Here is a 24,504-nt window from a genome sequence, read left to right on the forward strand (position 1 = left end):
TGATCAGGGAAAGGGCAGTGAAAAAAGCCACGCGTGCCGAATTGACACGTAACAACAGGCTTAAACAAAAAAGAAAAGGAAAAAAAACCCCAAAAAATAATAAAAAACAAGACCAAAAAAAACCACCCAAAACAAAAACAAAAAAAAAAAAAAAAACAAAAAAATCCGAAAATACGTTCCTTCCATTTTATTACTTTTAACCTTTCCTTTCACAACCGGCCGCAGCACAGGCCCGGCCGACCGAGCTGCACCGTGCCGGTGTCCCCCCATCCCACCGCCAGCCGCCGCACGCCCGGACTACACCTCCCGGCAGGCCCCGCGGGCGCGCTCACGTGACGCGCGGCGCGCGGCGCACGCCGGGAGCGGCGCGGCCCGGAGCGGCGGCAGGTGAGGAGCGCGCGCGGGGCGGCGGCGGCGGCGCCCCCTGCAGGGCGGGGCGGGCACGGCGGGACCCCCGGGCGGGCGGCGTGAGGGGCCGGCATGGAGGGGACGGCACGGAGCGAAGGGAAGCGGGGCACCGGGCCGCGCCCCGCCGCGCTCAGCGGTAGGAGTGGAGGGGCCGCCTCGCTCTGTGCCCCCCCGGCAGCAGCGCGGCGGCCGAGGCGGAGGGGGCTCGCAGCGGGCCCCGCTGCCATGGAGCGCGGCGCGGCTGAGGGCACACGGAGCCTGGGCGTGCGCTCCGTGCGGACGCGGCGGTCACACAGCAGCACTGTGGTCGCTCCATGGCCGCCCCATCCCTGCAGTGCCCAGGGCCCGGCTGGACGGGCTCTGAGCAGCCCGGGCTGCTGGAACGGGTGAAACCTCTGTGTGTTTTCACCCCCATGGCAGGGGTGCAGTCAGGCCATCGTTAAGGTCCTTCCAGCCCAAACCCTCGGATTTTTCAGTTAAACCCTCCTCCAAACCCTGCTGGTTTTGTTGTTGTGATAACTCCTGTCAGCAGCGCTTATTTTGCAGCATTACCCCATTATTTTCCCTCGTTAATGACACGAGGTCTGAATTACAAGTGAAGCCGGTGTTCTCACCGCGGATGCTCACTAAAAACTACCAGGTGACAAGAGAAACCACGGCAGGAAATTTCTTCCGAATGTAAGGAGACCAAACTCGCATAATTCACGGTTTTATGGCTTGATATTCAGCTGAGGCTTTCTGTAATACCCTGCTCTGCGTCAGAGGAACTGCCCCGGGAGGGACCGACACGCTAGAACAACTCGCTGTTAAGGAAACTTCCATGGAGGCACAGCCGAGTGTGAGAGGGAGATAAAAGGAAAAAATAACGTCCCATTACTGAGGGCATGCTGACATTCTGATAAAGGGGGTTATGTATGAAAAGAATGTCATACAAATCAGCTCTCTAAAAGCCCAACCTGACTTAAAATCCCATCTACCGTTGTTCTTTAATGAAAATACTTGTTTTAAAGGTAGCTTTCAATATAACTCTCAGTACTTGGTGCCTGTGCTGCTCCCTTGTCCTTCCCTAAGCGAATCTTCTGACATGTTTCCAAGGAAAGTAAGAATAATGAACCTGGTATCCTGTGTTTCTTTTTTTAAAATCATTTTAAATCACAGATTTTTCCTCCCTTGGAGGAAGGTTTCTGTTCTCCATGGCAGTGCCCAGGTTTCTGCTTCCCCAGAGCCAGGGTTGTGCTACTCAACCTGCCACTGTTGGGCTGATCCCAGCATGCTGCCTGAAGATTCTGCCACGCCACTGAATCCCTTCCTGAAATACAGGCTTTAATGATTCTGAACTGTAGCTGACAAATTAAAATTAGGGGGCTTTTTTTTTCTTTTCTGTATGAGCATAAAGAACTTTTCTTCCTTGCAGCTGTTTTTCTGCACAGGAGCACACAGCAAACTGAAATACACAGAATCTTTCCCAAAGAGAAAGGCAGCAGACCCAGCAGGGAAGTGAGAATGCTGTGTGCATGCAGCCATTCCTCAGAGAGAGCTGTGTGCTCACATCCCTCTGCCACTGTCTCTTCATTTCAAAGACTTAACTACTTCCTTCTCCTCCTCTTCCCTGGAAGAAAGGTTTTCTCCCCCATTTTTTAGTGGCTAAGCAGTACAATAACAAAGGATTTGAAACCCAGTCTAGTGAATAATAACTTAATGATGTGAGCCCTGTTCTGTTCCTTTTGAATGGATGGCTGCTTTGGCAGGAGAGCTGCTGGGATCTGCTCCCTGCTGGGAGGGATGTGAGGGTGGAGAAACCTGGATTGAAGCTGAGCAGCAACCAGAGTGGTGTAAAACTGAACCAGGGGACAAGAACGAGGTCAGCGTTGTGAGATTGTGAAACGAGCAGAAATTAAATGCAGTTAAGCTGAGTTCAGGAGCTAATAGTGAACACTGGGAGTATGTTTGGAGTTGTCTGTTAGCTCCATTATTGCTAATACCTGCCTGAGCTGTGTTTAATTGGCATGAAGCATGGTGCAGCATGGCAGAGGTTACTGAGATGCACTGGCATCAAACCTTCTCTGTGTGTTTTCAGCGTGCACAGTCACCCCCCAGAATGAGTAGAAGCTGACAGAGCATTCCTGCTACTTTCACTTCCTTGCAAATGTATGAAACCTTGAAAATGTGTTTTGGCTCTCTAGCAAAGCAGAGTGAACCAAGCACATTTATTTTGTTGGTATCTGATGTCACATCTGAATGCAGGTCTCCAGAGGTGATCTATTAATGTCCTAAAGCATCGCACCATCTGGTTCCTTTTTTGATGTGCAACATTTTGAATGCCTGGTTTAATCTCCCTGGGTTTCAGTAAATTATGTAAACTCAGAGGCTTGGCAGCAGGAGATGGGCACCATGAGGAGATGATTCAGTCATCAATATCTACTGGGCTTCCATATTGGTGCCATTACACTTCTTTCAGTGCTACTTTACAAATTTTGCAAGTGAATAATTCATCGCACTGGGAGCTGCAAGTTAGTTTTGAAATTTGCCCACCCTGAGATTAGCTATGACTAATCCATCCTTCCCAACATGGAAAAGCTAACTGGGTTTCTTTTTCTGCAGGGTTAGGCGATAAGTCAGAAATAAATTGCATGTATACATAACTGCTGGTGGTGACATAAATCACATTTCCCTTTTTTCTTCCTGGACAGAATCAGAGCACCTTGGAATAGATGTGAGCACTGTGCTGGATAAAGCTGCCTTGGAGCACCATGGCTGCCGCCCCTTATCTCAACTCAGACGCGCTGCGAGAGGTCCTGGAGTGCCCCATCTGCATGGAGTCCTTCACCGAGGAGCACCTGAGGCCCAAACTGCTGCACTGTGGGCACACCATCTGCAAGCAGTGCCTGGAGAAGCTCCTGGCAAACAGCATCAACGGGATCCGGTGCCCCTTCTGCAGCAAGATCACGCGGATCAACAGCTTGGCTCAGCTCACTGACAACCTCACCGTGCTGAAGATCATCGACACGGCCGGCCTGGGGGAAGTGGTGGGACTTCTCATGTGCAAGGTCTGCGGGAGGAGGCTGCCAAGACACTTCTGCAAGAGCTGTAGCTTGGTTTTGTGCGAGCCGTGCAAGGAGGCTTCGCACATGCCCCCAGGACACAGAGTCATGGCTATCAAAGAGGCTGCTGAGGAGCGTAGGAGGGAATTTGGAACGAGGCTTGCCAGGCTTCGGGAGCTCATGGGTGATCTTCAGAAAAGGAAAGCTGCTCTGGAAGATGTTTCAAGAGACCTGCAATCCAGATACAAAGCGGTTCTGCAGGAGTACAGCAAAGAGGAGCGCAAGATCCAGGAAGAGCTGGCCAGGTCACGCAAGTTCTTCACCACCTCTTTGACTGAAGTGGAGAAGATAAATAACCAGGTGATGGAAGAGCAGGCTTACTTGCTGAACTTAGCAGAAGTGCAGATAATGTCTCGCTGTGACTATTTCCTTGCCAAAATAAAGCAGGGGGATATAGCTCTCCTGGAGGAGGCAGCAGATGAGGAAGAACCAGAACTGACAAACAGTCTCCCGAGGGAGCTGACTCTCCAAGAGGTGGAACTCCTTAAGGTGAGCCACGTGGGACCACTGCAGATTGGGCAGGTGGTGAAGAAACCCCGGAGCGTTAACGTGGAGGAATCTCTCATGGAAAACGCAGCATCCTCCTTTGTACCATTTAGGGAGCCTGAGCTGGTGCAGGAGGAGCCCAGCTGCACCCCCCATTCCTCGCCAGCCAAGCCAAGGATGCCTGAAGCAGCCACCAGCATCCAGCAGTGTTACTTCATCAAGAAGATGGGTTCCAAGGGCAGCCTGCCAGGGATGTTCAACCTCCCTGTGAGCCTGCACGTCACCAGCCAAGGCGAGGTGCTCGTGGCAGACCGGGGCAACTTCCGAATCCAGGTTTTTACCCGCAAGGGCTTCCTGAAGGAGATCCGCCGGAGCCCCAGTGGCATCGACAGCTTTGTGCTGAGTTTCCTTGGAGCAGACTTGCCCAACTTGACTCCCCTTTCTGTCACCATGAACTGCCACGGGCTGATCGGCGTGACAGACAGCTACGACAACTCTGTCAAGGTGTACACCATGGATGGCCACTGCGTGGCGTGTCACCGCAGCCAGCTGAGCAAGCCCTGGGGCATCGCTGCACTGCCCTCAGGCCAGTTTGTTGTCACTGATGTGGAAGGGGGGAAGCTCTGGTGCTTCACTGTGGACCGTGGCGTGGGGGTGGTGAAGTACAGCTGCCTGTGCAGCGCCGTGCGCCCCAAGTTCGTCACCTGCGACGCCGAAGGGACCATTTACTTCACTCAGGGGCTGGGGCTCAACCTGGAGAACCGGCAGTACGAGCACCACTTGGAAGGAGGCTTCTCCATCGGCTCTGTGGGCCCAGATGGGCAGCTGGGACGCCAGATTAGCCATTTCTTCTCTGAGAATGAGGATTTCAGGTGCATTGCTGGGATGTGCGTTGATTCCAGGGGAGACCTGATCGTTGCTGACAGCAGTCGTAAGGAAATCCTGCATTTTCCTAAAGGAGGCGGCTACAACATCCTGATCCGGGAGGGACTCACCTGCCCGGTGGGTATTGCTGTTACTCCCAAAGGGCAGCTGCTGGTGCTGGACTGTTGGGATCATTGCATTAAGATCTACAGTTACCACCTGAGAAGATACTCCACCCCTTAAAAGCTTAGTTGCAAGCAAAGCCTGTCTTGGCAGTGGAAATTCTTCCATCCTCCTTGCAATCCAACGGGAACCAGTGTCAAGCCTTCAGGAAGATTGTGCCATAGCTGAAGGGGATTTGGCATAGAGGTCATCATGTTCTGTGTTTAGAAACAAAATAGCTTTTGTGGTGGTGGTGGTGGTCTGCTTTTTCTTCTTCTTTTTTATATAAAATCTCTACAAATAAGAACAAGTGCGATGGAAAGGATCCATCCTCTGCAGTCTTGGTTCTTGTGACTAGTCACTCCATAAACCTCTTCACCTCCTTATGCCACACATCTCCTACACTTCCAGCTTCAACCATTGTGTCTTTCTTTGTGCCATAAACACTGACTGACTGCTCTAAATCACCTTCCCTTAGAGAACTAGCAGAGGCAATCCTGTGATACTTGCAAGGAACTGGGTAGCAGTTGTCTGGGCAACTCCTAGAGAGAGCAATTTGTGCTTGCAGCACTGCATAAAATGAAATGGCCACTTCAGCTGCACGGAGATGAAGCTTTGCTTCCACCCTGACGAGGCAGGCTTGTCTCTCCCATTTTTCTGGTGTTCAGGAGATTGCCCCGTCGTGCCATTTGTGAATTGTGTCTGTTCTGTGTGAAGTGAGTACTGTGCAATCGTGGGAGACCGAGCTGAGCCAGAAAATTGCCCTCTTTATTCCTGAGTTGTAAGAAGACAGGGGTTTTATTACTAATCAGAGTTCTGCTAGATAGAAGGGGGTAAAAAGGGAGGGGGCTGGAAAAAAAAAAAAAAAAACCAAGAGGGGAAACCTAGGGTTGCTATTTACTGTTGTTTTATTATTAAATGTATCCTGGAAACTGTCTTTGGAAGGTTTATCTGGTATCTAAAACTTCCTGGGGAAGGGGGGAAGAGCTGGGGGAATAAGACTGGGAGATTGTAGGAAATGAGATTAAATGCAATGTATTGTATGTTCACCTGCACTTCACTACTCTGCATTCCAGACCACTGCATTTAGCAATAGCTGTCCACTCCTCTGCACCTCCTCTGTGCAAGTGACTCACTTCTGAGATAAGGATGGGCAGGGGGGACTATTTCACTTCCATTTTTTTAAGATTTGGAAGCACATCCATTGGTGCATTGCCTTTTTTTCCCTTGCACAGCAAAACACTACATTCCTCAGATTTTTTTAATTTTTTTTTTTTTTTGTAATTCTTTTTTTTCCACGACACCAGCAGGCACCAGCGTTTCTGCTCATCAAGGCTTTGGGCCAAATGAAGCACAAAACTGCAGCTGTGTGAACCAAGGCCCCCACAGTGCTGCTCTCCTGGCTGATAAATGTGTACCTCAGTGTGGTGCTGCTCGCCCAGAATAGTTTATTGAAGGAAAGATGCATTTAAATAGGGCACAGTGGTAGCATGTTAATCTGCCACAGATAATAGTTACACTGCAGTGCATTTATTTGTTGCCATCAACAACGTAGTTGCAAATTTGGGGCCACGACAGACAATATAAAAGCTGATTTTATAGTGGCTGCCATGCTCCAGCAAATTGTTTGCTACTTGTCCTACAACATGTTTGCAACAGGTGATTTTTCTTTTTTTTTAAGCCCATATACTTCTCCCTGCTGAAACAGCAAAGGGAAACAGGTTGGTGAGCTGCTGCTGCTCTAGCTGGATGTTTGGCAGTTAAAGGGATTGCAGAAAAAAAACACTGGAAGCAGATTTTAGTGGGATTTGGGTTTTTTTCCCCCCTCTCTTTGTTGTGCTCAGCCAGTGCTGAAGGAGTGAGCACACAAACACATCTGTGTGACGGAGCTTCCATCAGGGCAGCTTCCAATTTCTCCTGCTGTAATGTACTGGACAAAGCTTGTGGAGAAGGGAGCTAAGGCATGAGGTGGTTGATGGTGCTGAGGCAGCCCAGGGGACCCAGCTCCCCTTCCCTCCTGAGCTGCTCTGTGCTTGCCAAGGCTACCAACTTTTACACTGCCGTTCACATCCTCTGCTTCTCTTTTTTGGTGGGAGGGGGCAGTTGCCCAAGGCATGTGACAGCAATTTGAGGAGCCTTTCTCATCTTGGTTATGTGTTTTGGGGAAGTGATTATTACTGGGCTGTGCTGCAGTTCATGACATTTTAACTGAAGGCATTTTTCCAATTTTAAGGCAATGGCCGTTCCTCTCCTTCTGTTTTCTTCTAAATATTTCTCCTGCTTCCAAGAACTGCTCTACACAGGAGGTTACTGTGGACCTGAATAATTAAAGCAATATTATCTATGATAATATGTACCTCTGTAATTTTCTGTTCCCGTGGATTTTTTTTTTTTTTTGCAATAAACAGCACAACTACTAGCAATAACATTTCCTGGAGTGCTTGAAAAAAAAAAAATTAAAAGGAAAAAAATTAAAATCTGGTGCGGTAAACTGAGCAGTTGGTTACTCCAGCCTATTCCTGGTTACAGAGTTCAAACAAAGTGTCTGTCATCTGTTTCTCACTCAGAGGATTAAGAAAAATAACACCACCCTGTGAGGACTGGTGGGCCAGGACACTGCAGTCAGCGCCTGGGGCTGTCTTGCCTGCAGCTCTTCCAGTCTGAGGTTTCAGGGAGAAAAGGGAAGAAGAAAACCTGCTGTCCCTCACCCAGGGTCTGCACATCCCTTGACAAAACTCGACTGAGATGATTTTACAGAGCTCTACTTGCTGTGGTGCTCCCACACAGTGTCATGATCATCTGCCAAACGAGGTGAAATGGAGTAATTAAGGATTATGTTGAAATAGTTTGGCTCCTGCTCTGTATCTGGAGGAAGAGCTTGTCTGGTCATACGTATGTGTTTGGTTTTTAAAGATTGTGTAATAAAGGAAAAATTGATCCAATTAAAAGTGCATTGCAAACGGCTCATTTTCTTATTAAAACACTTCATCTTCTCCCCTCGGTGGCAGATTGGATTTTTACAGCCAGCAGGGATTAGATTGGGAACACAGTGGCTACGAGACCCTTTTATGTGTCAGGTTGCCAAGGAGAAATCTGATCCTGGCAGGCTCGTGGAACTTTCCCTGACACTTCCCTACCCACCTTAAAAACAAATGCTGTGGTTTTGTACCTTAACTCACACTGCCTCGAGGGCAATGTCTCCCTTGTCACCTGATGTTTCAGAAGTGTGGTTTGAGTTCACTGGCTCTGGGAGCTCAATTGTATGTGGGAGCCTGGCTGAAAACTCCATCCCCTGTGTCCCTGGCTCATCCATGGTCTGCCAGTGGGGACCTGTGGTCCAGTCAGGTGATGGGACACATCAGGAGCCATGGGCTCACCTAGAAAACCTCTGACTTGAGTGCACTTACACTGTGGATATAAAACACCTGGGTTTCCTCTGTTTTTAGTCCCCCTCCTTGGATGCACCAGCTCGGGCTGTTCTTCTGATGTTACACCATGACTAAATTATTTTTAGATCAAAGCTCTGCCATGGGAGCTGAGCTGGTGAGGAAACCTGCTGTGACTGAGTGTGGGGGTGTAGCTGTGAAGGTGGGTGCCAGAGGGGCTCCTGGATGGTCAGCAGGGACATTTCCTCAATAGGTTCATCCACAGCATGTGCAGGTTCTCCCCTCCCTCTGCAGCCGCCTGGCTGATCTGGGTAAAGGTTTTCATCACTTAGGCTCATCTCAGCTCTTTAAACAGGTAGGAATTTCTGGTTTATCAAACATTATTAAACTCTTATGTGGTGCTGTTAGACCTACCCTGTAGCTTATCACAGGTTTTGATTTCTTAGGGCAGAACAGCTGAGCCATGGACATTGTTCTGGGCAAAACCAGGAGCCAGGGAATGAAGGGATGAGGAGGAGAGCCTGTTCCTCATCAAAAGGGGAAGAGCTACAAAAGTGAAAATAAAGCCAGATGCTTTGAGTTGTTCCTATTGTATAGCTTAAGTGATTTTTCTGGGTCATTACTCAATGTGAGGATTTAAAGTTATTTCATTTTGCACAACTAATTATTCAACTTGCCTGGCAATTCTGGATTACAATGAGACGTGCATAAGGTCATTTAGCAGACTTACTCACAGCACATGTTTTACTCTAAGCTAAATTTCATGACAACCAGCTAGATTGTTTTTACCTCCTCCAAAGAAAATGTTGAAATCTGAGGGTTTGAAATAATGACATAAACCAAGCAATTAAGAGTGTTAAAAAGGTAATAGAGTGGTTGTACAGAGGGTCAAATCTCAAAACCAGGGAAATTCTATGTGTTCTAGTTCTGACCAAGCACATATAAGGGAAACCCATTATGTCCTTTAACAGCTAAAAAGTAGCTTTACAGCTTTCTTAATGCACCTGATTGCATCTAGGAAAGGAACACTAAAGGTTCCTGCAGACTAGTTCAATCTTAATTGTGTTAATGGCAGTATCAGACCTGAAGGGAGACAAATGCAGCCTTGAAAGGACAGGAGGAAGCCACAGACCTCACTCAGAGGAATGTGGACTGCTGTTTTAGCAGAGCTCCAGGCTCTCTCCTTAACTTTGAGACACATATTTGTGAAGATCTCCTGTCAAAACTGCTGAGTTCACAAGAAAGCATGAAATCTCTCACCTCTTACAGGTAAATGCAGTTCATGGAGTGTTGTCCAAGAGGAGATAAGCAAGTACTGGGGAGGGCAGAGAGCAGAAAGGCTTAGGGAATGTGACAGGACCTGCCAGAACACAGCCCCTCCACAGCCTATTCCCATAAATGATCGATTACTGAGCAGGAACATGAACATCCCTCCTATCTGCAGCAGCCACAGGCTGAGCTTGCTGAGCACTCAACGTGCCCAGGGAACCTCAGCCAAGGGAAGTCTATCTAGAGATCATAGGAAGTTCAAGAAAAACAAACATTTCCCTCACTGCAGACCTAAAGTAACCTCCCAGCTGGGCAGTGAAACCCTCTGGATCTCCCCCACCCAGGCGCACACATCCTGAGCCCATCAGCATCCCTTCCTGCTTCCCAGCTGGGCTTCTCCAGTGGGAATAAGCAAACTGGAACAGCTCTTGCAGAAATCTGATGAGGGCTGTCAGATTTTGCTCTCAGAGCAGCTCTTCCCCTTCCCTATTCAAGCTCTTCTTCTCCTCACCAGCCAGAATGAGGAACCACAGACAACCAGCTCTCTGATGAACTTTTATCAGTGAATGAAGTGGTTCCCAGCAGGGGGATTTGCTGGATGGAGGGATCACTCTCTTCCCTGATGTACAATTTCTGAGTCTCTGAGGTGGGGTGAGTCCCAGCCTCCACCTCCAGGTTTATTTTTATTATGGCACTGTGTGGTGAGGAATAGCCCAGTTTGGGTCAGCTGTCCTGGCTGTGTCATCTCCCAACACCTCACCCACCCCAACCTCGTGACTGTGGGGACAGAACGGAGAAAAAGAGGAAGTGTGGATGCCATGGAGGCACTGCTCAGCAGCAGCCAGCACTCCAGGGTGCTCTCCACACTGGTTTCTCCAGAAATCCACAGCACCACTGTGACAAAGCTGGTTCCCTCCATCCCACCAGGCCCAGCACATTCTTACACACAGCTGGAGCTGGCTGGGGACATCACGTTTGTCCCAGCTGCCAAATGAAGGTCCTCACACAACTGCTACCAATTTAATGAGGCACTGTCAGTGTTAAATGCTGGCTCCACCAGGGAAGAAAACCGATGCAGGCTCCCATGGCACAGATCAATGGCTGGGTCGATCTCAAGGTCCCTGCTTGGAGGCCACTCAATGTGTTAAAGCATTGCTTGGCTGCACAGAGCCAGAGCAAGCAGCCCAAAAAATGGGCTTTTAATCACTCTGCATGAAGTAAAATTGGAGTTTGCTTTGGTGTGCTCACGGACTGAGGCTGTTCCTGTGAGGGAGCCTGGGGGATGCTCCCACACCTGCCCTGAAGGAGCGCAGTGCTGGGTGTGCCACAGCTGTGCCACCGTGCCTGTCTGGCTCTCCACCACAGGATTCACCCCTGCAAACCCTTAGGAACAAAGGCAGGCTGCTCTGTCACCCAAATTCCCCCCACATACTCCTTATCCACCTGCAGGAGGAAGGGAACACTTGTCACTGCTCCAGGCAGAGCAGGCTGCCCGCTCCGTGCTGTCCCTGGCCAGAGGCAGATCCTGTCCCTGGCCAGAGGGGGATCCTGTCCCTGCCCTTGGCAGGAGGGACAGCTCTGCAGACACTGACCCATGTCACAGGCACTGGGGCAGCTCCAGGCCGGCTCAGAGCCAGCGCCTGCCCTGGCACCAGCAGCGTGAGCTTCTCTTCAAAACCATGTTTTCAATTAGGGCTCGAGCGCAGATTGTGCCTTTATTGTTGGAGGCCTCCTCCTGAGGCCCGGCGATTGATTTATGAAGTTGATTAAAATATTAAAATAATTTTGTGCGGTGCTGCAAACGCCCTGTAATGTGCATTTTTCTCAGAGCTGGTGCTGTTCCAATTAGCTCGAGACTCTCCTCTCTCCCTCCTTTTGTGACCTGTTTTGTCCACTAACAAATGACAGTTATTCTGGCCCTACTTTTGTATTTATTAGAGCTGATGCATATGTGTGCTCACTGAGCAGTTCAGAACGGGCTGGTGAGCAGCGGGGAGCCCGGCAGGCCAGAGCTGTTCTGAGTGGAGAAGGCATCCAGAAATGTCTAGCTGGAGCTATTTATTCCTATCTGCCTTATGTCGCTGGCAAAATGAGGGTAAATCAGTAGAGGAGTTGGGAATAAAATCCATCTACCATGAACAGCAAGCTCTTTCTCTTGGCTAACTGGGATTTCCCTGGGACAGAGCCCTGGGTTTCCCATGACACTTTCTCTGTCCACAAGCTGATCTCCCCAAGAGTCCTGAACATCCTTAATGTCCTTCCAAGAGCATTTTCTGGCCATCAAAGAGCTGAATACAACACTGCAGATGACCTCTGCATTGCCCACAGCCCCAAAGTCCAACCTCACTGACCCCACCAGCTCCCAAAGCCAGTGATGCAGCCATGCACAAACCACAAGGTTGGGGCCAGCACCTGGTGCCCAAATGCTGCACAATCAGGAGTGAAAAGTTTGTGTCCAGGCATCCATGTGACCCCTCAGGGGATCCCTGGAGTGCCATGAGTGCTTTGGTGCTTCACAGGCACTGGGAAAGGATGCTCTGGATGCCCCACAAATGCCAGGGCAGCCAGGCACAGCTCCAGGAGTGGGGGCAGGACCCAGGTGGGGAACGAGGGATCCACCTTGGCCAGCTGCGTACCATGGACTAAAAAAGAAATTATTCTGTCACTGAGGCACTGCTTTGCCTTCAGGCCCTGTGCCACCCCAGGGCTTTGTGGCTGAGCCCTGAGCCACTGCTGCCCCTGACATGGGGGAGGTGGGACTGAAGGCATGGGAGATATTTCACAATATCAAGCACTGTTTATGTCCCCTCTGGCCCCAGCATCGTGGAACAGCAACAATGCTTGTGCCAGGCCCGGACTGCAGCAGCTGCCTCTCATTCCCACCTCTCACTCTCTCTCGAAACCCTTGTCTGGGTTTGGTTTGGTCCCAGGTGATGGCACTGGGACCATGGGGTCAGCTCCCCACCAACATAATTGCCCCTGGATTGCAGGGAGTGCTCCCAAGTGATTAATAACATCATGAGTACATAAACAACCCACCTCCACGTGCCTTCCCCTGCTAAACAGGGGCATTGCTATGGCAAACTTCATTTATCACTATTTAAAACCCAAACAAACGAGCACAGGCTGTTATAAATATGCTTACAAGACCAGCTACACTGGGGAAACAGAGAAGAAAATGAGCCAAGAGCAAGGGAGGTGGTGTGTGGGAGAACACCTCTCTCTGCTGGGTTCCAGGGAGCGAGGCTGCTCCTGGCAGTGCCACCAGAGCAGGATACAAGTGCCCTGATGACCTCTGTCACCATCAGCCCTAAGGTGGGCTCTGTGATACACTACAGATATTTTTTGAATAGAAAAAATATCAGATCCAGGGCATATCCCCAACTCCCTGGAGGAGAGAGATGAATTGGCAAATGGAAGGCTACAGCGATAAGGGAGTTTTTATAAACATAACCTAATTGTATTACTTCAAAGTCCTGAAGTTTATTGCCCTGTTTAATGATGTGTCTCGTTATTTATGGTGTAGCACAATGAGTCTGCTATTGATTTAATGCACTTCCTTAAAGACTGTCATTGTCACAAGCAATAAAACAAAGCCATTCTGAGACAGCTCATTTATGTCACATCTCCATCAGCTGACCCCAGGCATGGGAGGGCCACTGTGGGGAAGGGGGTCACCTTGGGCAAGGATGGAGCCAGAGGGTGGAAGCTGAAGGGCAGGAGCAGGCAGGGAGGCTCAGGGATGCTGCCAATGATGTGTGCCACCAGCCACTGGGCACTCAGTTTGGGACAAGCCTCCTGCCTGAGCCTGCCAGCACGGTGATGGTGTACGCATGGGAAAGGGGGTGATGGATGGAAACCAGCACGTGACACCTGATGTTTGTGCCCCTGCCCATTCCCATCACCCTCCTCACCTTTCTGGTACTGGAGCCAGAGCTGCTGCTGGACCTTCTTGCTGGGGAAGTGGATGGTGCAGCTGAACTCGGAGCCGTAGAGCGCCTCCGCGATGTAGTGGGAGCCAAACTGCTGGATGAAGGAGAGCAGCTCCTCCCGGCTGCTGTCCTTGTTCAGGATCTTCAGGATGTTTGAAAAGCCTGTGGGAGGGAGGCAGGGGGTGGGCAGGTCAGCCAGGCAGGGCTGGCAGCCACAGCCCAGAGGAAGGAGCCCCAGAAGTTCCCTGCTTAGGTCATACAAGGCCCCACATGGGTGCAGCTCCTCCTCTTTTTCCTCCACCTCATCCTTTGGAATCCACAACCTGTTATTACCCCAAGCTGTGGCTCTGACTTCCTCCCTAATTCCTCTCCCCAAGAGATTTCTCAGATAATTTTACAGGGATGTGCATGTGAACACGTGTGCACACACAAACACACACACAAAACCTCCATCCTTGCCAGCTTGTGTGCTCTTCAGCCTGCTGGCACATCATCAGCACTCTCCCCAGACGATGTGCTTGGCCTTTGCTTGGCTGTATCCATAACCAGAGATGTTCCATCCCTAGTGCAAACACCCAGCACAACTGGTCACTATTTTTAGGAAAGCTGGAGACAGCCCAGAGGGACATGAAGGGCTGGGCTGGTGGCAGCTCCGTGGATGTGCAAAGGTCAAGGCATCACTTGAGCAACATCCACACGGACAGCAGGGACCTCTGGCACGGGACAAGGACATGGACCCTTGCTGCTCTGTGGAGGTGAAATGTCCTGGAGACACTGGTGACTGCACAGCACTTCAGCATCTCTTAGAGCTGGCTGAAAGCACCGTTTTGGTTCAGTGCTGGAACGGAAAACATACTGCAAGAAAATACGTCATAACTGTCACCAAAATGAGATTATCTGGCTGGTTGCTTGGTTGGTTTATTGAAAGAGAAGGTTGTTCTAATAAAAAAGCCAGAAGAATTCATTTTGAGCTGAACCCACATATTTTTTTCAGCTCTGAGCAGGTTATTTCATTTTGGGGCTGTGCATCCTGTTAGCACTAAATCTTTTTTTCTTCCTCTCACCATTTAAAAACTCCTCGATTTTTAAATAAAAAATGCTATTTTGAAATGAAAAGGCAAAACATTTCAGGTCGCAACAAAATGTTTCAGCATTTCTGAAACAAAATGTGTAGCTGTAAAAACGTGGCAGTGAAATGTTTTGACATTTGCAGGATCCTCCCACCCACCCCTTCTTCGTCTGTGACTCCCTGCTTTATATGACCTGCTTTTCCAAGTGCTTCAGTTCCTTTTGAAACCACCTTTTTTAGGGACTGACTGGTTTTTGTGCATACACATATACACAGCCACCCCAAAACAAATCCTTCCTGCTCATTGCTGACTGGCTTCCTCCTGGCTTTGACCTCACCTCTTGCTGCCCAAACTCCCTGCCTCAGTTTCCCCCCTGTAGAAAAAGGAGGTGAATCTCCCTGCCTGCCTCTCCAGCAGTGCTGGGAACAAAGCATGGAGATGAGAAATGTCAGTGGGATGCTTGGGGCAGAAAACCACCACCCACCCATGCAGACACACACCTCCCTGCCCCTGGAATCCCTCACCTGCAGAGAGTGTGATGGAGCTGAGCTTCACCCTGTAGAGGTTGCTCCTGACCCGCCAGTGCTGCACCATGGGGTACCCCATGGCCTCGTCGTACTTGATGTCCCCTGCAAGGACAAAGCAGGCGGGTGACACTGCTGAGCATGCTCTGGGGAGTGCTTAATGCTCCCCCCCACCTTGCTACGTGCTGCAGGGGTGAGAAACAGGGTGGTGGAAGGGCTGGAAACCTCAGTGGTGATGCTGTGGGGTACACGGACCAGCCCTGGGATGGCTGTGACTGCCAGGAGCTCGCAGAGACGGAGATGCTGCTGGGATGGACTCATCCCAGATTATTTCTGGGACATCCCCCAGATTATTTCTGCCCCTGGCACAAAGGGGGTGATGATGGCCCTCAGGAGCCAGGGTGGGAGAAGGGGTCGTTCCTCCTGTGCCCTCCCCTGGGACCCTGACCCTGGGGGCAGCTCGTACCTGTGAGGAGCTGCAGATCAGGAAGGGGCTCCGAGAGGACACCACGGCACTGCTCCTCCACGGGCAGAGGGATCACCAGGAGGCCATCAGCCAGCTGGGGGAAGTCCTTGATGAAGTTATTCTCCCTGCAGAGAGAAAAAGACAACTGCAAAGCAACGATGCAGGGCATGGCCAGGCAGAGGGGCTGAGCTGCCCTGGTGGCACCGGGACAGGCAGCTCAGGAGGGTGGGGGACATCTCCTCGAGCAGGAGCCCTGCCAGGGGATGGGGTTTGCAGCCTCCCCACCAGCCAGCCTGGCTGTGCAGCCCTCTGAGATGATGCTTAATGAGCTCCCCAGGGACTACAGCTCCATTAGTGCTCCACAAATATGGAACTGCTCTCAGCCTGGGGACCCGGCCACTGGGTTTGGCCCAGATTTTCAAAGTGGGCCCCTGGAGAGGGGGCAAGGAAAGAGGAATGGCTGCTACACCCCAAAACTGCCCCTTTCCACACCTGCAGCATCTTCATGTGGACAGTGACCAAGCTCTGCTGGGGCTCCCCAGGCAGCATCATCACCCCTACATTTTTCACTTTCCCCCAGTGACTCGCTCTCCAAAAGGCAAAAAAAGCATATTTTACAGCCAGACACAAAAAACCCCACTCTCGTGCACAGCTCACAGTGCAATTTTACCACACACGCAGGATCTTTTCTAACCTTGGCAGGTAAAACATTGTATAATAGGCCCCTAATGAATTGTTTCTAGAACAACGGTACCAGGGAAATGATTTGAAATGGTGAACAGACAGGTCTCTGGGAGACGAGCCTCCCCCGGTAAGCGAAATGCCTCGCGCCTGCGCCGAGGAAACAGGAGGGGGGATTTTAAATATTGATCTTAGAGCCAAAATATAGGCCAGGAGGCTTTGCATCCTCCGGGTGTGGAGACAAAAGGGCAGCAGAGAAGAAGAAAGGGAGGTTCCTGTAAAATCAGGTCAGCCCCAGGAGCTTGGGGGAGGTTCAGACTGGCACAGCCTGCCCCAGCTGCATTTTTTGTAATATATTTTCCTTTAAACAGCTGCTGATTTCACTCACCTTCCCTGGTTTTACCCCCTATAGCCTGTCCCTGGGGGGATGATCCATCATCCTGTGGTCATCTCACATCTGGGGACACCCTGGCCACTTCCATGGGTCCCAGCACAGTGAGATGCTGATTTCAGGGAACACTTCCCTGGGATCCTCCCATTGCTCTGGGGCCAAGATGTGACCATTGCAACCTGCACCAGAGGTGAGCAGGAAACCATAGCCCTGTGCAACCAGCCTGGGGATGTTCCCAGCCCCAAGGCAGGACAGGAGCATTTGAAGGTAGGGACACATGAGTGGGGCACAGGAAGTGCTCAAAGCCAGACTGGATGGGTCTTTAAGCAATATGCCCATGGCAGGAAGGTTGAAAGAAGATGATCTTTAAGGTCCCTTCCAACCCAAACCATTCCATGATTCCCTGGCTGCACAGGCAGCCTGCCTCATGTCACACCCCCATTTCACAGCCACCAGCACCTCACTGTATCTCAGGAGCCTTACTTTCTGCACTGCCTCAGTGCAAAAAAGAGAAAAGTGGTTTATTTTTCTGAGGGGAGAAGCCTCTCACTCCCAGCATGCTCACAAATCTCCAGTTGATCCTGCTGGGCATTGGGATCCCCATGGTGGAATGTTCTGCTGCTCTGAGCCCTTTGCTGTCACAGCAATTCCAAATGGGGAGCTGCAATTACTGCTGGAGCTGGGAGCCGTGTGGGTGGTGGGAAACGGGGCTGCAAAATAAAGCAAGTTGGTAGGGAACAGGGGAAGAAGCATGTTGGTGTCTCTGCTGCTCTGCCTCAGCAGAAAAGGGAAAACATCAGTGCTGCCAAATCCCAAAGCCATGGAGAAGCGTGATGGAAAAGCAGGATGCAGCTGCACTGGGCCTGCCTGCCATCCTGGAGTGTGGGACTGTCCTGTGCTGACAGGTCAGCTCCCCATCCTGCACCAGGATGAGCACAGGGGCCAGGAGGGTCCTGCCTGCCCAGCCTCCAATCCCACCTCTGAGAAGACCAGGATTCCCAGGAGGAAGCTGGTGGAACCTTCCCAAGTGCTGCCCCACATGAGGGGACACACCTGCTGTGCCCCAAGGGACACAAAGAGATGGCATGACAGGTGCCAGAAGCTCATGTTCATCCAGCACCCTGCACCCTGACACGGGGCAGAGGAGGCACAAAGAGGCAGCATCTCCTCCTGCCCCTCCTGAGCCATCTCAGCAGCACCACCCATGCCATGAGCCTGTGGAACAGCAGTCCCTGGGCAGGTCCCAGCTCACCCATGAGGCAGGACAGCCCCGAGGGCTGGTGGCCCATGTCTGGGCAGCTCAGGAGGGAGAAGCTGAGGCATGAGGGGACCCACAGCTGCTGCTCAGAGCTGCTGCCTCTATGACAAGGCATTTACTGAACAGCCACATTCTGCAGGACCACTCTTGTTATCCATTTCTTCAACTGTTCCACACTCAAAAGGCCAAGGAAAAAAACAGGGGAAAGTGTGAGCCAAGGAGTGAACACGTGCCCACAATGTGCTCCCATCATGGCAGGGAGCAGAAGTGCAAGGCAGGACTTCAGGAGCACTTCCATGATGAATTCTTGCTACCAAGCCCTTCCTGCACCTCTTCCAGCTCTCCAGGCCCTGCTCCTTAACATCCCAAGGCAGGGATGAGCCAAAGCCATGCAGGGGAGCACCCGCTAGACAGAGGGTTTGGGCACAGCACAGTCCCTCTGCAGAGTCCTCACTGCCTGCAGGGACAGGGTGGTGATGGGGCCACGCCAGGCAGGGCACACTGCTGCTGGGGTGTGCCCAGGGCACAGCATTCCATGGCCTGGCAGCTGGCAGAGGGCTGCAGCTCCCCTTCCACAGGGCCGTCTTAATAACCCTGTGGCTTGCACGCTGCTCACTGTGGGGGCACAAAAGAGTTCCTGCCAGACTTTTTTTTGCTCTCTGGAAGCTGTGATCGAAGCCAGCGGGCTCTGTGCAAGGGGCAGGGACACGGGTGAGGGGAGGGATGTGACAGCAGCCCTGTGCACGTGTTGCCACACGTGCCTCCAACTGGGGCATGGCCGAGCCACCAGCACCTCTGCAGGGCTGCAGGGCCAGGTGTGGGGGTCACAGGGTTATTCCAGTAGGATCAGGCAGGATGCAGACAAACCTGCCAGCCCCACAACATCCTCCTGTGTCTCTTGTTCTGCCTCTGGCATCTCCCCAGTGGAACAGCTGCCCAGGACTCACTGGAGTAGCGAGCATGCAGCTCTCTCCACTGTGATGCACACGGAATCCACTCCCCAGCACTCTCCTGCTGGGGATCTGAGCATCTCCCAAGGCATTTTGCAGATACTGAGTCATTACACGAGGAAATGCAGTTTCTCTCGGCAGCATGACCCAGAGCACGTGCCTGCCTTGGAGGGAACTGAGTCCATATAAACAAGCCTGATGCTGGGAAAGGTCAAATGGCCAAAGGCTGCAGCGGGCTCGGGTACTGGCAGGGTGGGCTGAGGAGGAAGGCAGCCACCTGGACTAAACTGAGTTCAAAATCCTGGCTTTGATGGACACTTGGTGTATCCTCAGCCGAGTCCTACAGTGCACCCACTGCCTGGGGTGACACAGACAGCTGAGAGCAGCTCCCACATCTTGGGGGCTGCTGGGTGACAGCAATTAGTGGCTGCTCAGATACCAGGAGCAGGGCTCAGGCAGCAAGAGCCCGCTGTGGCACTGTCCTCCTGTCCTCCTGAAACCAGATGCACAATCCAGCTGTGCTTTTGGACTGTGACCTTTAATAGCACAGCCAAGGTCATGCAGCAGAGCCGTGGTGCAGCACTGGGCTGCATCGCTGCACTCCGCAGTGCTGGCAGCAGCTCACACAGCCCGTGGGAAGCCTCCAGAAAGGATCAGTATCCCAGGGCAAAATGGGGTTTGGGGGAGCAGGAGAGCTCAGTGCAGGCCCTGGGGAGGAGCTGGAGTGCTGTGGTCTTCCAGGACTGAGCCATGGCTGCTGGATTCTGCTCCAGGGCATGGTTCTGCTGGCCCTGGGGCACCTTGTCTCCTTGCTGAGATGCTCAAAGCCAGAGCCAAGCTGGCAGTGGGATTTTGGCCTGCAGCAGGGAAGGATCAGCTGGTGGCTGACATGCATTTCATTTTCCTGTTAGCAACCCCGCTGGGTGAAGGAGCAGCTTCTCCTCTTTAACTCAGTCAGCTGTGGCTTCCTCCCTTGGCACTCTGCTCCCACAGGACTTGGCCTTGAGGATGCACTCTGCAAAGCAACCCTTCCTTGCAGCTGTAGAGCTCCCACTGCACATTCCAAGCATCAGCTGACCTGGGGCTTCCTGCCTCCACCCAACACTGCCAGCGGATGCACACCCTGCACCACAGCACCTGGGCAAGTATATTCATGAGGGGGTAAATATATAAATATTATATATAAAGTGACCCCACAAGTGATTAGCTTATGCCCTGAAGCATGAGATTTAATTACCCTTATCTGAGCCAGCACAGCTACAAATGTTAATCACATTATCATCCAGCAAGCTTATGTTCAGCAAAGTGACTACTTCTTTCTGCTATGCAAGCCTGAGAGGACGCCTGCTCTGGCAAAGAATTAGTTATTAATCTTACTTCTTTCTGTCCCACAATGGCTCAGGGAGAAAACTATGGATTTGAGGTTATTTAGTGCCAGCTTTTCACCCAAATTTCCCTTGGAGAAGCTGCCTGCTGGGGTGGCTGTGAGATCAGCAGAGCCCAGCCTGACACGGGGACATTGAGAAATAGCTTCCTTTTAGGTTGTCATCACCAAAAAAAAAATGATCTGGAGTCACTGGGAAACAGAAGAGAGGGTGTCCTGTTGTCACAGCCACTTAGGAGAAGGTAAGCACACTGTAAATCTGCCCCAGCATGTCTCCATGACCTCAGGCACCGGTGAATTATAAAGGTTTAATGCAAACCCTGTGAAGCAGCAGTTACTTACTCCAAATTTACTGAGCATTAATTTCAGCGAGGCCCCACTCCTGCAGAACAAGGCAGGATGAAAGAGGAGAGACCAGTAGGATTTTGCCAGGTTCAGGAGCCCCTTCAGTTCCCCACCTCTCAGCCTTAACCACTGCTTGCAATGAAGTGTGGTTGGACCAGGCTGCAGGGAAAAAGGAGAGCACCAATATCATCCCTCCAGCGGCCCCTGGTGCTGTGGACAGGACCTGTCCCCGTGTCCCACTTCAGTGCCAGCAATGAACAGCCTGGCAATATCCAGTAGCTGCCTTACCCCCTGGCTCAGGGGGAATTAGCATTTAAATTGAGGTGTTTCAGGAGGTAAATCACATCAGCATCCCTGGTGCTCCTGGGAGGTGTCTGCGTGGCTGCTGCTCAGCACCATCCCCTCTGCACACCCCCAGGCTGAGCCCCAAACCCTCCATGGGGCTGGGAGCTCCTGCCCCTGCTCCTATCAGCACTGTGCTCTGCCAGCACAACCTGATCTTCCCACAGAGCATCTCCAAACATCTCCCAGATACCACAGCCCTTCTCAGGGCCACACAGGCTCAGCAACACCACTGAGCACTGAAGGGAGCTCAGCCAGTGGTGCCCACCACTGTGGCACTGAGAGTGAACGTGAGGTTCATCAATCACCTCCACGGAGAAAAAGTGCATCCCCTCCTGAAGCCATTTCAAAAGGAAAGACAAAGGAATTTGCTCTGAGAGATGGAGAAGCTGTGAGCAACAACACCTGTGGATGGAGAAAAGCAAAAGAATCACAGGCTCATAGATTTGTGATAAAGTTGGAATGGACTTTAAAACTCATCTCATTCCACCCCTGCCATGGGCAGGGACACTTTCACTGTCCCAGACTGCTCCAAGCTCTGCCCAGCCTGGCCTTGGGCACTGCCAGGGATCCAGGGGCAGCCACAGCTGCTCTGGGAACACTGTGCCAGGGCCTGCCCACTCTCACACTGGATCAGCAGCCTTGTCCTGAGCCTAGAGCCTGGTAGCAGGAGCACCATGACATATCTGGCCTGTGTGCCATTCCTCCTTGAGTGGAAGGTCTGGGGAATACCCAACACCTCTGGATGGAGAGAAATTTGCCCATCTGCACGGGGCTGGAGCTGCTCAGAGTCTGCCAGGAGGATCCATGCCTCGTTCCATGTATCTGCTCTCCAAGGTGCCCCCTGCATTAGCTCTGTCACCGCTGACAGCCAAAGGCTCTGACCTTGTCAGCTTCCATAAGTTCAACAACTTCCATCTCTTTAGGACCCGATGGACAACAGCCAGACCTCCTGGAGCAGCTCATGGAGCTCCTGCCCACCAGGCTGTGGCCACTGAGAGATGACCTGGGCACAGCTTCCCTATGGGGATGATCTGTCCAAGCTGAGAGAGCTGGAGGCAGGCTGGACACGTCCTGTGGGTGCAGATTGCAGTGCTGAGCTGAGCCAAGGCTGTGGATCCTCTCCCACAGGTTGTGTGGGTGCTGTTTGCAATCCTTTCCCAAATGCTGTTCCTCCTGGAGCTTTGCTTGGCATTGTTTGTAAGGAGACAACAAATGCAAAACTCCCACTGACTCCAGAGGAGCCAGGACTACCTGCTGGGGCTTCCCAAGGAATTCCTCTGGGATTTGGGCACAGCATCCCCAGTTTTCCAGGGAAACCCACACCCCAGCTGTGGTGCCCCGGGAAGCACAGGCACAGCCTTTTAATATTAATATTTGCCTTTCCAATGTAAATTCAGACCCAGCTCTCCACTCAGCACACACATCCATTCTCTTTAACAATTTGAGATCTTAAACATTTCTTTTTTTCCCCCCCTCCTCTCCTAAGCTTCATTGTTAACCTTTAAGATGAAGATAAGGCATAAAGGTTTGGAAAGGAATCAGGAGGGACCTTGGAAATGAGCCAGGAGCAGTGTTAATACTGGGCTGCACATCATATCTCTTCACTCCTTCTCTCCCCCCAGGGTGACTCGGACTGCTCTTGACTACCACCATGGTATTACAAACTCTAATGAGGTTTGGAAAATAAGAAACCCACTGCGGCGTGGGAGAAACTAATAGAAATTGTTTTGTCTTCTCTCTATTAGTCATTAGAAGCAGAAGAAAAACAGCCACAGGCAATGGCAGGGCTGCAATACCACCACACATTTCATATACTGGCACTCTGACAATGTCATTTCAGCGCAGTTACTGCTCCCACGTCCCCTCCACACCAGACCTCCCGTACACCAGTGTGGGCTCCAGCTGTGCCAGCATCCCTGTGCCACCATCCGAGCCCAGGGTGACCCCAGTGCCTGCCCAGGGTGCCCATGCAGGGTGTTTGGCCAGCCCATGGCTCTGCCAGCACGCACCATCCCCAGCCTGGTGTCCCCAAGGGACAGGGACAGGCAGTGCCCAGGCAGGGGATGTTCCACAAGCAGCAGCAGTGCCAGGCAGCCAGAACATATGGAGAATTAGCTGGGATTTGTGACTGCAGCTGCAGAGCTGCGCTTCTGTGTGTGAACTTAATTACAGAACCACAAAACTATGCACAGGGTGAGATGACAGCACCTGCAGATGACCTCACCCCTGCCATCCTCCCAGGGAACTGTGGTGCCAGGAGCCAAGCCCCACTCCTGGACTCAGCGAGGTGCCTGGAGCACTTCCCACATCCCTTCCCTCCTCCCAGCTCTGTGGCCATCATGCCCTGGGTGCCTGATGACAAGTGGCAGTGCTGCCACCCCCTCCAGATGTTTGCCTGCTGCCCACAGCACGGGCACAGATGGTGAGAGAGAGGCAGCATTCCCTGCAAAGCTGGGGCCAGGCAGGCTGCTCTGCCTGTGCTGGGCTCCTTCAGCCCGTGCTGGGGGAGATGAACTGGCACAAACACCTTGAGCCTTCATCTCCAGGGAGGTGTTACTGAAGGCAGCAGCCCATGGGACACTCATCCTGCAGCCCAGGCAGGCCACAGCAGCAAGGAGCATCTCTGGGGCACAGGGAGGAGGGTGAGGGATGCTGGCCCTGTCCCCAGCCCCTGCTCCAGCTTTCCTCTGCACAGAGCCACCAGCATCCAAACCAGGTCACACTGCCCAGGGACCAGGTGCAGAGGAAGATTTAGGGGGTCTGGATTATGCCAGAGGGGACAGGAGGGCTCCCAGCAGAGCCTGTCCACCACTTTTGGGATGCTGGGTACAACTGATGGGGCCCAAGCCCAAACCCAGCACTTGCTTTCAGGTTTATGCAGTCACGAGCTACACTGCAACAGGCAGAGCAGCAAATCCTCCACCTCTGGAGAGGACACTTGAAATGGGAAAGAGGAAGACAAGATTTTCTGCTGCCCTGAGGACTGCATCCAAGCCCTGCTGCTACCTCAGGAGCAGGTATGGCTTGACAGCTGGCATAGCTGTGGAGTGCTCAGATGTCCCCACGCTGGTGACTGTTCCTGACTGCACTGCCTGGAGCAAGGATTCACATTGCTAAGTCAATGTCAGGCTGATTTAGTCCTTGGATGGGGAATCTCCATCAACCAGTGCTTGCACTAGCAAGGAAGAGCAGTGACAGGCTGCTGAATGTCAGCCTGGTCCCTGGAGGTGACACTGAAGGGGCCCCATGGTGTGAGCAGCACAAACCCACAGCCCAGCTAATGGGGACCAGCACAGTGCCCATACAACGATGGAAAAATGCTGCTATCACATCCCAAAGTCACAATTTACTGCCTCAAACCCTCTTGTCTCATTCTCCCCTTGCTTTTCATGTGAACATAACCTGTATTTTCATGTGTCCTGAGTGGGTACAGAGCTCCCATGGCCCAGGAGCAGCTGCAGCTCTTGTGAGATGAGGAAGGA

The 24,504-nt window shown here is 51.9% G+C and overlaps 2 protein-coding genes across 6 annotated transcripts in view; one reads left to right on the forward strand and one right to left on the reverse strand.

The window, feature by feature from the left end:
* ASTN2 (astrotactin 2) overlaps nucleotides 1–24,504 on the reverse strand; it is a 319,347-nt gene that overhangs the window by 101,931 nt on the left and 192,912 nt on the right. For both annotated transcript variants that reach the window (XM_064393831.1, XM_064393833.1), the window contains exons 14-16: nucleotides 15,669–15,793; nucleotides 15,203–15,307; nucleotides 13,591–13,770 (exon numbers count right to left, since the gene is read on the reverse strand). In XM_064393831.1, the coding sequence (XP_064249901.1) occupies nucleotides 13,591–13,770; nucleotides 15,203–15,307; nucleotides 15,669–15,793 (410 nt within the window). The remainder of the gene's footprint in view (nucleotides 1–13,590; nucleotides 13,771–15,202; nucleotides 15,308–15,668; nucleotides 15,794–24,504) is intronic.
* TRIM32 (tripartite motif containing 32) lies at nucleotides 341–7,985 on the forward strand. 4 transcript variants are annotated; one of them, XM_064393834.1, is made up of 2 exons: nucleotides 341–387; nucleotides 3,099–7,985. In XM_064393834.1, exon 2 carries the CDS (start codon nucleotides 3,159–3,161, stop codon nucleotides 5,100–5,102), a length of 1,944 nt encoding a protein of 647 aa, XP_064249904.1. In that variant the 5' UTR covers nucleotides 341–387; nucleotides 3,099–3,158; the 3' UTR covers nucleotides 5,103–7,985. The 4 variants fall into 4 exon arrangements, with proteins under 4 accessions (XP_064249904.1, XP_064249907.1, XP_064249905.1 ...); XM_064393837.1 differs by lacking the exon at nucleotides 341–387 and adding an exon at nucleotides 524–544; XM_064393835.1 differs by lacking the exon at nucleotides 341–387 and adding an exon at nucleotides 587–1,507.

Source organism: Passer domesticus, chromosome 18, assembly GCF_036417665.1.
Source record: "Passer domesticus isolate bPasDom1 chromosome 18, bPasDom1.hap1, whole genome shotgun sequence".
NCBI classification, from domain to species: domain Eukaryota; kingdom Metazoa; phylum Chordata; class Aves; order Passeriformes; family Passeridae; genus Passer; species Passer domesticus.

Coding starts and splice junctions, on each gene's coding strand:
- TRIM32 (XM_064393834.1), top strand. CDS start 3,159: ATGGCTGCCGCCCCTTATCTCAACTCAGACGCGCTGCGAGAGGTCCTG.